Genomic DNA, 16,513 nt, shown 5'->3' on the forward strand with positions numbered 1-16,513 from the left:
CCACTGGCTTCGTTTTATCGGTTTTCGTATAATGATCGTGTATTGAAGGCAGTATAAATTAATCATGACGTCAGTTGTTTATTGCGTTTTACTTACATAGAATCTTACATTAAAGTATTAACGTATTTTTTCTCACTCAAATTGCAGATCACAAGTATGGTAGTAAATAATAAAAACAGGTTAAATGGCTTACTGTTGACTTGAAAAACCTGTACCTAATGTTAGATGACGGACTTATATAGTCATGGCAGTTTTTGAATTCGTTGCAGTTGCCTCTGCCATTGCATCCATCTCCATTCTTATTTTGTGTTTGCCTCGAAAAAAGTAAGTTTCTCTACAATCCAGACTGCAGATTATGGCAGGTGCACGCGCGATTTTTTTAAAGACTTTTAGTGAAGCACGCCACAATTTGTCCCACGCACACCAATTAATTAAAAAAAGAAAAAAATACGTATTAAATTAAGTAAGATTTTCTAACTTGGCTTGAAAATGTACATGCTTTGCACGCAGATTTTTAATGATAGCACGTGCGCACACGAAAAAATAACCGTCTTGCACGCGCAAGATCTCGTCAGGAATTGCCATACTCTGCAGACTACTCTACAATTAGTGTATAGCTTGACCAAACCAATGCAATGTAAATTGCATAATGCTTACCTAAATCATTGCATAATATAATATGCATATGCTTCTTGAAAGAAATGTTTTTTTTTTAAATTGGGTTCTAGTAAATAATCTGGTAATACTGCCACTGGTGACCAGTGAAAATTTTAGTGTTAAAATGTTCCTTATGTCTTCCTGGTACCCGCTGTATAAATTTGTTTCGAAAAAAATTGGGCGTTCGTGTAGAAAACTAACTTTGAAAATGCTCGAAAACGTGCTTCGTCACCGTAATTCGCCTGACTTGCGTAAGGTTAAAGATTTATTACGTCAAAAAAAAATTATACAGCGAGTATCAGGGAGACGTAAGGAACATTTTGAGACCAAAATTTTCACTGGTCACCAGCGGCAGTATTACCGAAGAATCTTCCTCCCCACCTTATTTGCTAACCACTAACCCCTATAACCACTAACTACTAACTCCTATAACCACTAACCCCCTAACCATCGTCCATCAACACCTAACCCCCTAACCTAGGGGTTAGTGGTTAGCATATAAGGAGGGGGGAAGATTCTTCACTAGCACCAAAAATTGTGTTAACGTTACGTACCCAAAAAAATTTGTTGTAATATTTCAAGGAATTTTGGAGAATCAATGTATAATGCAAACTATATGTCAAACCATTTCTGTCAAACCACATTGTCCTTTTTATAAATAATAATGTGCGCAAAGGGTTTATCCAAAATGCATGAATTTTTTTTGCTAGAATATTGCAGACAATTGGTGTGAGTCAAAATAATATATGGTTGCTAGTGAAGAATCCCCCCTTCGTTATCTGACTGCTATACGTAACTATTAACTACTAACCTATATAAGAACTAACTACCAACCTGTAACACTTATCAGCCTGTAACAGACCTGAGGATTCTTCATTAGTGTAAATGTATGCAGTGGCCAATGATACCATTATAAACTAACTAAGTAATTTTAAATATGCACAAACTCTTTTAGATCAAAATGCCTATACTTCCGCATTTTGTTGCAGAAAACCAAAAGTGACAGCCACAAGTTACACACCAGCTGCTGAGCTACCAAGTGAGGTACATACACCATCGAACCACCATTCAGGAAAATCTAATCAAGACCGACCTGCATCATCTGAGACATCAAGTTCCCAACCACAAACCGAGCCGCTCAAAAATGGTGAACATCGACGTCCACATTCCTCATGTAATTCATCATTTGTTTGATATTTCATGAACGGAACTTGTATTTTTAATTGTAACATTACACAGACATGGGGTGTCAGGGTGGGCAGGTCTACCCTGGGATTTTCTGCCCTGATTTAATTAATTTGTAAACATTGGAACCAATTTGTTTTATAGAAATGCGCGTTATATCTCTATATAAATATATTCTACCTTCCATTTTAAAATGTTATGCACCCATCTTGCTATATATGATGGTATATTGCATGTATACTTGTACATATTAAAGTTAATTTGTGATTTTTTACTTCAGCCCAAATCAGTCATTCCCGTGAGCTACCTCAGTTGCCACAAATGGTTGGCATGGTAACAGACGAGACAAACGATTCATGGAGATCTTCTAACCAGCATACAGCCGACTCTGTAGGAGATGCAGGTTCTAATGAAGGTTCGAATGTTTGACTACTGTATAGCCTATTTTTACCTCAAGTTAAGAGTATTAGTACCAATTCATCAGGTTTAATTCAATTAGTAATTAGTTAAGAAGAAACTCACTACTGTATCATAGAATTTTCTTGTTTTTTTATCAGACTCTGTACTAAGTCTTTAGGCTAAAACCTTTCTGCTGTGTTAATTGTATTAATCCATATCATGATGTAATAACACATATTATGATGTAATAACCCCAGGTGATGACAGCCCTGATACGCGACATTCAAGTCCGAGAGGACGGAGGCTACCCACCCCGCCCCCTGAAGGAGAAACTCCTGTTCAACATAGGCAGTCGATAACTTTAAACTTACAGGTCAATTTATACATATGGTACATATATAACCAGTGGCGCAGCCAGGGGGGTTAAGAGTTTTGCAACCCCCCCTTTTAACCCCCCCCCCAAAAAAAAAAATATATATATATATTTTTGAATATTTTTGATTAAACCCCCACCCCCTTATTTTTTTTTCTGGCTGCGCAACTATAAATACCTATACATTTCATGTGTGAAATTAATTTAACGTAGCGGTGAAATGTATTGACTATTGAGTAGTGCATTTATCCCATTAATCCGTGAGGCCTTGGCTTACTTTTGATTGGCATGCAACTGTAGTTTACTCATGTCACCCCAGATTCTGCTAAAAGAATTAAAAAACATGGCGCCTATGGCCTATGGCTTATACAGTCAGAATAGCAAGAAATTTTTGTTAAATATTTTGTTCTTTTAAATTTAAAATTTTAATAAAAATTATGTTGTTTTAGTTCAAAAAAATTATGTTTTTTTGTTTTAAAAATTTTGTTAAAATTATGTTGTTTTCTAGGAAGATGACACATATGCTAAAGTGGAGGAACCATCCAAAGAAAACCCTGTTCGGCTAAAAATAAAAACTCTTGATATTCCAGAAGGGAGTGGAGATTCCTCATTTTATGCCAAGGTGAGTGTTTCATACTTTATATAGAAAAGGGAAAGGCTCATTTCATACTCATATAATGCTTTCTTAAGGTGGCTGTACACAGTATCCGGATTCCGGAATTTGTCTGTTTTGTCTGTTTTGTCTATTTTGTCTGGATTTCGCTGCCGCATTAGGAACTCGGTAATGGGTTTGCATACGACTTTGCACGCGAATTCGCATGCCGGATACTGTCCATAGCCACCTTTAATCTTTTTCTAAATTTCTTCCTTACACATAGTAGCAAGCCCATATCTACAGTAAAGTTTAGTGTTTATTACTGTGTAGTGGTTGTGACTGTGGCATAAATTATAGGAAATGAGAGAGGCTCTTTCATCTTAATGTCATGCTCTCTCTATTTCTCCCTTAGTAGTAGGGTGGGGAAGAGGGGACACCTTAAGCACATACTATCCAAATATCCTGATCGTGTTTTAAACAATTAACAAAGGTCTATGGTAGTCATGAGGTTACGGTTTTGTAATTCTTTGAATGTTCTTTGTTTACTACCAAATGGGACGAGAAAATGGAATAAAAAGGTGTCCGATTTTTCCCCCCTTCCACTATATGAGACCTTTCCCCCTTATACATAGTTCAAGGGACCCCATGTTCTATGCTTAGGTGAGTGTGTATTGGGCGTGACAGTGGCATACATAGTACAAAGGGGAGAGTCTCTTTTATCTTTGTTTTGTTTCTCAGTCTTTTTCCTCCTACATATATAGTAGCAAGGGAGCCAATAGGTGCCAAACTTGCAGGGGAGGCAGGGATAGTTTGACACACATTTTTATGAATTAAATCTTATTGATCGTAATGTTTACTGAATAATGAGCATTTTTTGTGAAAATAATTATCTTATTTTTATGAAATATTTAACTTTGGTTGTAATGTTGACTGATTAATCTGGTGCGTGGAATTCTTGTGTTGGTGTGCCCACCCTGCCACCCCAGGTTTGGTGCCTATAATTGGCTGTGATAGTGGCATACATAGTAGCAAAGGAAGTCTCATTATACCTTGTGTCATGCTGCTTCTGCTACTATTGTATTAACCGAATTTAACATTGTCTGGAGATTAGTTTGTTTGTATCACTGGGCGCGACCGTCCATATTTGCCCCGCCTAATATAGCATCACGTGTGTAAAGTAAGGTGATTTATAGTTAGTTTGTGTTCTGTGTACACACACCAAGTTGGCTGCCACCAGGGTACCAATTATGTACTTGTACTTGAAACAAAAGTGAATATTGTTAAAGTGCTTTCTTGCAATATACACTCCTCACCAAATTTGCTTACCAGCATAGGTGTACTTCTTTTTAATTTCATTTTAATTTTAAAGTTTTACAATTCTTGTCAAACTAAATACCAAAGAGAAACTAGTTCAAACAGTTTGTTTGTTAGCCTTTTAGCCTTTAAATATCCATGATAGTTATGTTGTATGATTAATTAGGGCTGTTAATGTATATTCTTTAGTTTCCTGTACCTCTTAAAAATATTGACCCACAAAACCTGTTTGTAAAAGTTGTAAATCGGGACAGTGACGGTTACTTTTAATAAAAACCCGGACTTACACAATAAAAATCGGGAATATACTTTAACTTTATGCACGTCTATTGGTGCGTAGTATATATTAGTTATAGAGTTCAAACCATGTACCAACAGAAGATTACAATTTACGCGGTCATTACTGATTACATGGTATTGAAGATACCGTTTTAAAATTGGTTGCCCAGATTTTTTAAATACTGTCAACTGTCCTAAAACTTTAATTTACCCGATATATTTTAACAGGTGGGAGATGGAGAAGAAAATGATCTTTACGCTCAAGTTGACGATACCACTCTTAAGGTTAGAGTTCTAATTTATAAATTTAGTCACTTCCACTTTGGAAATTTCACCATTGAATTGCATGCCCTTGTAAAACAATTAAATCAAAGGCAGTATCCCCTCCATGTAAAAGGGTCATACATGTCAATCAGATTAACTGGCACATTAAAATCAATTGTGAAGGGAATTTGAATGGCTGCAACTCGCTTTTGGTTTCTGTTCCTGTACCATGAGGCTTAAGACTCCATTGAAAACTATTGTTGTTTATTTTAGATTGTAAGTTTTAGTCAACCAAAATTAGTATGTCTATATTTAGATCTGTCTATTGGTTTTCTGTTGTTTTTGGTTTATATTAAAAGTTATTGTTGCCAATGGGCTTAAAACTTTATGAAATTATTGTTTTAGCATATTTATACTTAGATCTGGCTTCTGTTTTTTTGTTGTTCTCGGGTTATATTAAAAATTATTGTTGCCAATGGGCTTAAAACTTTATGAAATTATTGTTTTAGCATATTTATACTTAGATCTGGCTTCTGTTTTTTTGTTGTTCTCGGGTTATATTAAAAATTATTGTTGCCAATGGGCTTAAAACTTCATCAAAAATTTTTGTTGCCGCCTTTGCATTGTAAGCATTATTCAACCGAAATTCATACACTTAAATCTGGCTATTGGTTTTTTGTTGTTTTTTTTGGGTAACATTGAAAATTATTGTTGCCTATGTATGTTACATAAAAGGAGGCATTATAGTAGTGCTAGACTGCTAGTGTTAATCTTTAACCCTTTGTATTGTATGTCACGTTGTTTGTTTGTTTGTTTAGTGATTAACTGTGTTGTTTTGCATATAACAATAGGACTCATTGGTTGAATGGTGCCCTGTTAACGACGTGATACATGTTATATTATTATTTTGTATACGCTACTTAATACTGACGTAGTTACTACTTAATAGTGATATGCTTCTAAATACTATATTTATTAAGCCACTATTGTTTTCTTTTGTATAAACTATATTATTACATTAAATATATCAGAATTCAGAAGTATCAGAAATTTGTATGCTATGCTTATTACTAACATGGTAACTACTTAGTATTATGCAAATAGTAAATAGTATTAACAATTAACCTATATTAAATGGGTCATTTTGCTTTTGTTTTTATATTCTGCATTAGCTGTAATAATAGGAGGTAGCATATCATTCTGTTCCCTATTTTATAGCGGTGATTTTTTACTTTTTCATCACATATTATTCTTGTTAGGAATCTATGTAGGTTAAAACTGCATGACCAGCGTCTATATTAAAATTAAAAACATTTTTTTTCTTGGTTGTGACAATAGCAGTTTAATAACATCTTTAAATTTATTTTTTTGATTAAAATTATTAAAACCACTGTTTGGTATCTTTTATGTGTCGGCCAATTTGAGCCTTTTCACTCAATTCCTTACATTTGTAAGCTCCGTAAAGCCATATGGTCTGTTTCTTATCTTAACCACTGATGTACTTTGATAAATGTGGGTGATTTCCATTGGTTATCTACATTATTTAAACAGCCGTTTTTCCTACAATTTTAGTGGGTCGTATTATTTCCGGGGGGTTTGTGGTTATTGAGTAAATAGATAGAAATATTGTTGTTTTACATTTCACTAGGTGAATAATTTTAGTTACAGAACATAGCCTATAGAAATACAATGTAATCGCTTTTATACCCATTGTATCATAACATCAAAATTTAGAATTTATCGGTTATTTAGACATACAAAACTATGTGACTTTTATTATTTCTGAATTATCATTAAATATGCTGTAACTTGCAAAAGGAACGATAAATTATTTGGGAAATATGTTCTTTCACAATCATTTATTTATGTACTTTATGACTCTTTAAACTCTATTAACTGTAAACCCATTTTTCAGAACTAATGATTTATAAAGGGAAATTATAAAGTCTTATAAAATTTTATGAATCCATATTCTTACAACAATGACAGGTGGGGTATCTATAATTGGATACAAAATAAACACGAACGTCATTATTTTCTCATTCCTTGTTTGCTGGAATACTGAAAGTAGTTGCTTTTATTTATGGTAACCTATGTTGCCATGGCCTTCTGTGTTTGTATTGTAAAAGGTGATATTGGTATCTTATTGATTTTGAAAGGGAAAGAGATTTAACAGACATGATTTATACATAGGGTGATGGACTGATGGGTAATAAACATTATGTCATTAATTTTTCAGATTTAGGGTGGGAATTCCAGTGTTTATTTGTTTATTATTTCATTTTTCTGGTTATTCCGTTCCTGTAAAAAAATTTTTTAGGGAATTTTTCGTTTCTGTAAAAATGGTTATTCAATCCTGTAAAAATTTGTTTTAGGAAATGACAGTTTGTCTTAACATTTGTCTGTTTTTTATACCAGCGTCAAATTTGTGATCATTCTTCAAGTTTGCCGTTAATGATTTTTTTTCTGTAGTATTACTTTTTGTAGGCACCCTATATTGAGGTGTTGGTGCCATTCCTGTCAAATCATTGCCACAACCTACTCAAGCCTAATATATCAACATAGCCTAGGATCCATGGCGTGCCACCCTGCAGCACCTAACATATCAACAATATAGTAATGTAGCATGTTCACTTGAAAAAATGGGCCAATCCTGGTCTAAACCGTAGAACCCATTGCATGCCATGCTGCTAGACCTCATTCACACAGAATAGAAAGCCATACACCTCGGAAATTCAGCCAACCACAAAGTTACATTCTTTCTATGTAGTAATTAGAATAGAAATCCATTATAAGCTTCTTTAACGTCAAGGTAAAAATATCTTATTTTTTAATAAAATATTATTTTTTCCAGGATAACCCCAAACCTATAGAAGGGGCCCACGCGTCTCCCAGCCCCAGCACCCCCCTAAAATCCCCTAAACTTGATTCCCCCTCGGACCCCAATTATGCAGGTGCAGAATACGCAACAATCGACAAACTGAAAAAGTCTGTTGCAAGTATAAAGCGAAAACCAGGTAAGCAGTTTATTAAAATTCATAAAAAGCATAGAGTTTTGTTAGTCTACTCTTTATATAGTTGCTGTCGGGCATATTATAATTGTATTTTGTCCTTTATGGCAAGAATTTTCACCCTGGTGGAACGACCTGAATAGGCCGTTAAAAGGACGGTTAGCACATTTTTCTGCCATTTTCCATACAAAGTTAAAGCCTGTGTCATGTCGATGTCCTATGACCATTACCACATAAATACAAGGGGTCAGGTTTTTAATAGTTTTATAAAAAGTATTCCAATGAATGAAAACTAAAAATGATTTTGTAAAAACAATAAAGAAAATTTTCACTAAAACTCTTTTCTTGCCTGGTGATCAATATTCATTTTTTTATTACTTCAATAATAATTAATTATTTAAATAATTTTATTCCTCAGCATTAAATGTCAATTCATTAATCACGATGATTTTTGTTGAAAGAAAAAAGATTTTTGTTGAGAAAACCTGTAACTTGCCAAGCTCCCTAATTTTTATAAAAAAAAGAAAAAATGGGATGTTTTCCACTTCAACTCTATTCTTACCTAGTCAGCAATATTCATTTTTTATTTAAATTTTTATTAATTAAGTAATTTCTTTCCCCAGCATCAAGTGAACCTCCAGCCCCCCCAATCCCCGATCGTAACTTTGATGAGGAGGACTTAGATCCGATGGCTGTGGTCGAGAATCTTCCGTATGTTGACGACGAACTTGAACCCCAGGAGTCGCCCCCTATACAGGTTGGGTGGTTTGGTGTTTAAAGCCTATCAGAAACAATCATATTTTTGTGTTTTCTATATTTTGAACCATATTGTACAAAAAGTTTGCTGTAAAAAAATGTACTTATTTGTGTTTACTTGTACCTCAGGAGTCGCCCCCTATACAGGTTGGGTGGTTTACTGTTTGAATTGGAGAAACTAAAATAAATAATCTGTAACTTTAATAATTTACCTTTACGTGTTGTTTGTGTTTTTTTTCTTTTTTCAGATAATAACCATTTTGTACAAAAGTTTTATAAAAGTGTATTTATTTGTGTTTATTTTTGAGTTTTTAGATTATAAACAGTATTAAAAAAATGTCACTGCATAAAACTATGGCATTTTTTAACATTTGATGTATTGCATGTATTGCAATTTGCAACCATATCCAAGTGCGCCATGACTCTGAAAGTTTAAGAACAATTTTATTTCCATCAGACTTGTACCTTTCCTTGACATGTGTGTCCCCAAAAAAGAATTATTTGTGTTTATTTCTGTTTTTATATCTTTATTGTGTTAATTTTGACATATAAAGTGAATTCCCACCCAGGGCCCGATGTATGACAAACTTTGCGTTCGTGAAAGTTTGGACCACCTGAGGCAGCGCCAGGAGGTGGAGCAAGAGAGGCAACAAAATTACGAGAATATTTTAAAAGAGCCGCAAATGAATCCTGGAGATGATTATGCTCAGGTAATCTACATTGTGTTCTGTTACTTCCGCTACCAGGCATAATGTGAAAAATTTTTTTTTTCTGGTCTGGTATTGTTGTTATTTGGGATAATAAATTTTCCTGATACTTTTGCTACCAAGCATGATGTGATTAATCTTTAACAGCTTATTTGGTATAAATAACGTTGCGTATTTTTTTTGCTACTTCTGCAACCAAAGTTGACCTGCAAAAAAACACTGTTGTTTAAAAAATGGCTGTTATTGTTGTTATTTGGGTAAACAATTTTCCTGTTACTTCCGCTACCAAGCTTTATATGTATAATCTTTTAGTGGCCCATCTGGTATGAAAACGTAATGTATTTCCGATGTTTCGTCTGCCATTCCAGAAGACTATTGTTTTTTTTTCGGCTAAATTTTGGCTAATCGGGATTTCAACGTTCTATTCTAGTACATTTTTGCCGAAAAAGGGGGAAATACAAGAAAAATATGCCTGTAAACAACAGTAATATATGTTTTTTAGATTGAGGAGTCCAACCCAGAAGCTTTATACGAGAGCTTGAGTGCCCCTGGTTCCGCAGATGGTGCGTTTGCTGGGAACCAACAGAATGGTTACGCCTCGATCGAGATACCAGAGATACTGGTCCATAACCCGACACCAGACATTCGTTTACAACCAAGAAGGCAGCATCATTATGAACAAATCGAACGCAGACCAGAAACGTGATATGAATCATATGATTTCATGTATATAGTTCACAAGCGTGATGGCGTGTAGCAAGTGTTATATTCACAGGATGATACTTTCATGGTCATGAGATGATATTTTCATGCTCATGAGATGATATTTTCATGGTCATGAGATGATTTTTCACATTCATGAGTTGATATTGTCACGCTCATGAGATGCCCAGCTTCTGAATAGGATTTCATTCATTTACATGAATCAGTATAAAATTCATCATCTTATATGAATAGCATATAGGTTTTAATAATGTACTTTACTATGCAGTGACTTTGTGTTTTTTAATTATTCTTATACAATGGGTATGCACTAATTTTGTGCGTTTCGCAATTCTTAACACAGAAGGGTATTTTGCAGATATTGAGGTAAAAGTTGTTGGTAGTAATAACTTATCAAAAAAATAAAACGGCCAAAAAGTTTTAAAAATGTAGAATTGGACCCAAAATTGAACCATTTTAAATTAATGGTTGCAGTAAAATCACTGTAGCACAATTAGTGCAAGTTGTGTTTATATTTCGTTCGTAAAAATCTTTATTTATTTGTGTTTTGTCTGATTTTAATCCTCTGTTGTGTTGCCCCTTTTATTTTCATTTTAATTGGTATATTAATGCACAATTCAGAAAGTGTGATGTATTTAAATGCAGTTTGTGATGTCTGAACTTGGTGTAAGTGCATTAGAATCTTATTTTTATAAATTGTAGTATTGTATATAGGTATAACTTTAACACAAAGTATTGTTCCAAAAATCAGCACCCTAAACCTATTTAAGCTGTAATGCCCGCACACAAGAAATGATGATTTCTCAAGTGATTGGGAATTCTTGTCACATTTGTTTTATGTCCTGCTGCTTGTTAATAATTCAAAACGTACTGTGCTTGAGTGCTGCAGTGTATAAGGTTAACCAACCTTTTTTGGATTAAAAACTTAAACATGAAATTTTCCAATAAAAGTTTTTAACGAGTTTTGTAGCAATGAAATGCTGTTAAAACAGTAGTTGGCTGTGGTTTATCCCAATTGAAAAGAGAAGTGAATGAAGTAGGTCAAGGGGTGAGCTGCTTTTTGACTAATGTGGACCGAATTTGTATGATATACATATTTCAGGTTGTGCTTTAAAAGTTGGTTATGACAGTGGACCTTCAGAACGCCTTATCAACTAAATTTTGATTCATTTCTTAGTTTGTTAGGTAAAAAACAAAACCAATGGGTGGAAAGGTTTTAATTTCTTTGGTTTAACCAGAGTTACATAAACAATGCCCCCTAATTTTTTATTTAAATATTTAAAAGTCTTCCGAACACGCAAACGTGCAAATGAATATCTATTATTCTGTGAGATCAAAAATGGCCACCAAAATCTTTCTAGGTTGACTAATTTCGTTTGCAGATTTAGCGTGAAGTCCGCGTTGACAAAGACGTTTAGTTCCTCATTTCCTCAATGTCTGAACAAAGTTTTGATATCGACGAAACAAAACCGAAAGCGGAGATTCTTTGTACTGTCAAAATGAGCGCAAGTTACGTGAAAATCGCGGAAGACGAGCAAGAAGAAGAACCGATCGAAATTCCAACGGAAGAAGACGGAACTTTATATTTATCATCCGTTACTGGTATGATTGTTTTGATATTTGCTTACTTTTTTATATAGTGAGACTGCTGTACGTTTGGATATTCTGTTAAGCAATTTTTTAAGTGCCTATATATAATATAGCAAACCGTACAAAAGTGGCAACACAATTTTGACTTTTAACTAAAATTAGCACAATTTTGCTTCTTTGCAGAAAAAAAAATCATGCTTAGGGTGGTAATTGGGTACCTACATAATCAGAAGAAAAGTTATTCTATACTTTTTTTTCGTTATTTTATTAAATTTGTATTTTTTACCCACTTTATAATTCATTTTTTTATCTTTCAGCCCAATTTCCTGGCGCTTGTGGGCTGAAATATAGAAACGATGAGACACACACACTTAGGGGGGTGAAACTTGTGGAAGGAATCCTCTACCCACCTGACCCACAACACATGTGGAAGAACTATCTATACGTTGTGGTTTATCCTAAAGGTCTCGCTAAGTTTTCATATGATATAAAAATCGTTGTTACTCTGCTGTGAAAAAACTAGAAATCTACTCCATCTGTTACCAAAAATATAACAAAAATTGTCAATTGCTTAAACCCAGTGGTCACTAATGGCTAGGGGTTGTCTAAATTGTCAGTCATATAGGAAAAAAACAATTACAAAGCTACATATATGCTAACTCGTAAGTGGGTACGAGGTGTATGAAACGGAACCTTTATGCTGTAACGACTGTCATATTTTGGCCACGCAAGATAAATAAGTTTATTCTTAGTCAGGACTTCAATTTCTGACTCCCAAATATTTTTCATCTTTTTCAGGAGGCAACAAAGTCCGGAATGATTTCCCCGATAACAAAAGAAAGATGGAGGATGAAGATGTTCAGAGCATCAGGAGCAAACGACCCGCTCAGAAATGCTCCGATCTTATTGTCCTCGGTCTTCCATGGAAGATTGCTGAAGATGATTTAAAAGAATACTTTGCTAAGTACGGGGAGCTGGTTATGGTTCTGGTGAGTTTTATTAATGCTGAAGTGTTGTGGTTTATTCTATGTCATATGTGGGTGAGGTCCTGCACCACAATAGCAACTTGTATAAAACTTTTTAACCAAATGCAAATATATCTGTGTGTTAAAGTGTGTGACACAAAAGTCCGTGGGATATAAGTATGTTGCCAGCAACAGATAGTGGTATAGGCATCTCTGTAATATCTAACAATGGTTTGATTTTACATGTTGGTGAAATGACTGCCTTTAGCTATTGAAAACACATGCAGTATTTGAATGTGTTTAACTGTTTATGTTTTGTTACGGATTATCTCAACAATATATGTGAACTGTACAGTTGGAATATCAATGAGATATGATTTGATATTATTGTATGATATGTTACTTACTATGTTGCTGATGTCTCTTTTTTGTCCATGTTTGTGTCCCTATCCTTGTGCATATTCTTACTTCTGTATAAATTTGTATGTTGTGCAATATGTCTAAACAATTTTTTTGTGTTCTGTGTGTCTATATATAGTAAGGGAAAAAATTTTTTTTTTCTACTTCCTTGTCTAATTTAGTAGTAAACAAAAACATTTGGATAAAGAATTATAAAAAAAAGACATTTGGATATAATGTGCTAAAGGTGTCCCATCTTTCCCACTATATTCTTATTGAGAATACCTTTAAAAACCTTTTTTTTTAAGTATTCTGCTGTATTGCTGTTTGAAAGTATTTTTATTTGATTTGTGACGTCCATACATGACCAAATGGTTGTTGTTTTTCTACTGTGTAAGTATCTGAGTGTACTGAAGATGTGTTCAGTTGAAGTTCTGACTGTGTGTTGAAGTTTATGAGAAGTTGGCTCAATGGTATGTATGTTTGTTGTATTTATTGTTAACTATTAGAAATTTATCTTCATGTTATATTGTGCGATGTGAACTTACATTGTTTTAAACTTTTTGTATACTAAGTTTATTGTTACGTATTTATTGAGAAGTTATCTTAATGTTGTTAGCAGTTCTGTTTACATTTTGCGATGTTTTTAAGTGGTTTTTAACTATTTGATACTGTAACACTAAATACTAGTCAAAGTAAACCAGTATTTTTTGGCATTACTAAAAACAAAAGTTATCGTTTTAGGGAAAATACCAAAACAATCGAAAAAGCAGAAAACCAGTCATAAAATAAACTAGTATCATTTAGCGGTACTAAAGAACAAAATAATAATCTTTTTAAAGTGAAATGATAAAACCATCTAAAATGCAAAAGAACAATCATTAAAACAGTCTAGTTAAAAGCGGTTACTTTTCACTGCTTAGTGCGTTAACCAAATGTTTGGTGAAATTTAAAGTAAAACACAAACAGTTTGGCCCCTATTAGTTAAAAACCACTGTTAGAACTTTAAAATTCTTGCCCCTGATTTTAAAACATGACTTTCTGTTTTAGGCTCATCGAAGGTAAGAAGAATGGAGTTAAATTCACTACAAGAAGACGCTGAATGGGATTTAAATTTTTGTTTCGTCAAAATTTTTTTGCATTAACCTTTTTCTGAAAATCACTTTTATTTTGTGTTTTCCTATTTTCGCAGTGATTTTTCCTTTATTAAACAGAGTACCGATTTAAAAACTTTTCAGGTGAAACGAGATGAGAATGGTAAATCACGTGGTTATGGTTTCATCAGATTTTCATCATACGAGGTTCAAGAACTTGTATTATCACAACGCCATATCATTGGGGAAAGATGGTGCGACGTTAAAATTCCACACTCCAAGGTTAATTTGCATTTTTTAACATACATGGTAACTCGTAAGCTGGCACGAGGTGTATGAAACAAAACACATTTGTTATAACGACTATCGTTTACCGGCCACACGAAGATTGGGTGAATTACATTTATTCATAATAATACACCTTTATTATTTTAGAAGTCTAATAAAATAAGATAACTCTAGTTTCATCGCAAAGTTCAATACCTTTCCCACCTTAGTGACTTCTGGTATAGATTATAAAAGGCATTGATTGCGCAATCAGTGTTGGGAATAATTAAACCTGAATAAATGCCTCATTCTTTATCTGCTAGGTGTAGCGACCACGCTTTTTTCTTCCAATTAAGTGTAAATATGTTTTTAACCATAAGCATGTTTTAACGACTGTTGTTTTGTCGCTACTCCTGTCTTTTTTTAATCTTAGCTAATATAATCGGAGAAAAAATTAAGGTATTATTGGTATGATTGTAAGCATTGATGTTTAAGTGTTAGCTGATTAACATTAACATTTCAGGATCAAAAACCAACCGTCAGCAGTAAGATATTTGTGGGCAGGATAACTGAGAAAATGACCAAGGATGAAATAAGGCAATACTTTGAACAATTTGGGGATGTGGACGATGTTTATATTCCCATCCCGTTCCGAGCATTTGCATTTGTAACGTTCCGTGACAGCAGTAAGTATATGAATGTAACTTGATTTCTCCTCGCGTGGTTGAAAAGCAACAGTCGTTATAACACCGGTGTTTTGTTTCATACATCTCGTGCCAGCTTACAAATTACCACGTATTCCACGTATTCCACTTGTATATTATTTTTATGTTACATTATGCAAATTTACAGGCCTTATAACACCGGTGTTCATACACCTCGTACCGCTTACTTATTTTTATGTATGGCTGATAATTTGGACAAACCATTAGTGACCACTGGGTTGGTGCAAAAGTGATAAGTTTGGTGTGATAGTTAGTGGACACTTATTCTCGCACTTTATCTATAGCATGTTTTAACAACTGTTATTTTTCTGTTGCTTCCCTTCTGCTCGTTATTTAAATAACATGATCTTCGCTATCGTTTTCAAAGAGATATAGAGTAAATGTTTTGTTAATAAATAATTTTAACAGATGTTGCTGCAAACCTTATTGGAGAAGACCAAGTTATAAATGGTGTCAGCGTGTATATTAACACTGCTGACCCAAAAGGTAGCAAAGAGACGGCGATGAAACCTGGAAATGAACGCTGGCCAAACCAACAAGGGTTCAACCCCAGAGCCATGCAGGAACAAAGAGGACAAGACCCTCGATATTTCCAAGGAGCTGGGCAGATGCCACATGCAGGAAATGCATATGGGGTGCAATCACCTATGGCAACGGGGCAAAATGTTGGGGGTAATTACCCTAATGTCCCGCAAGGACCTGGTTTCAACATGATGAACATGAACCCGGCAGTGCTGGCTGCAGCTATAGGCTCCTGGAACTCTATGTTAAATGGCATGTTTACTGAGAATTCAATGATGCCAGGTCAGGGTCAAGGCCAGGGTCAGGGCCGTGGTAATGGTGCTGTTGGCTGGGCATCCAGTCAAGAGGGGAAACGCGATGGCAGCCAAAGTTGGGGAAATAAAGATGAAAAATGGTCTTAAATAAATTGTACATTCGGTTGTTTTTATTGCTGGTAAAAAATGACGTATGAATTGGTATTTCTGTTACCATGTTTCAGTCGTTCTGTCATGATATGTTTAAACGCCATTGATGCTGTTGTTAATTTGTGTATAAAAATTTGTATGTGGCAAACGCGATGATAAATTGTTCATACTGTCAGTTTCGTTGTGCGTTATTTTTGGAAAGTAATTCGTCAATGCTGCAGAATTGTGAAACCCGGATACAGTTTGCAAAAGCGGGACGCTTTTTCGGTACGGGACGGGACCAT

The 16,513-nt window shown here is 34.4% G+C and overlaps 2 protein-coding genes across 2 annotated transcripts; both read left to right on the plus strand.

Annotated features, from left to right (window-relative positions):
* Positions 1-100: 100 nt before the first annotated feature.
* Positions 101-11,225, plus strand: LOC149740866 (uncharacterized). Its single transcript, XM_089873070.1, has 10 exons — positions 101-324; positions 1,647-1,831; positions 2,123-2,257; positions 2,499-2,614; positions 3,123-3,236; positions 5,031-5,087; positions 7,921-8,083; positions 8,701-8,834; positions 9,403-9,543; positions 10,043-11,225. Exons 1-10 carry the CDS (start codon positions 245-247, stop codon positions 10,244-10,246), a joined length of 1,329 nt encoding a protein of 442 aa, XP_089729196.1. The 5' UTR covers positions 101-244; the 3' UTR covers positions 10,247-11,225.
* A 385-nt stretch (positions 11,226-11,610) lies between these two features.
* LOC149740867 (TAR DNA-binding protein 43-like) lies at positions 11,611-16,404 on the plus strand. Its single transcript, XM_089873071.1, has 6 exons — positions 11,611-11,865; positions 12,171-12,317; positions 12,652-12,842; positions 14,456-14,593; positions 15,102-15,264; positions 15,712-16,404. The coding sequence occupies exons 1-6, from the start codon at positions 11,697-11,699 to the stop codon at positions 16,224-16,226; spliced, it is 1,323 nt and encodes a 440-aa protein (XP_089729197.1). The 5' UTR covers positions 11,611-11,696; the 3' UTR covers positions 16,227-16,404.
* Positions 16,405-16,513: the final 109 nt, after the last annotated feature.

This window comes from Ciona robusta, chromosome 2 (genome assembly GCF_009617815.1).
Source record: "Ciona robusta chromosome 2, ASM961781v2".
NCBI lineage: Eukaryota > Metazoa > Chordata > Ascidiacea > Phlebobranchia > Cionidae > Ciona > Ciona robusta.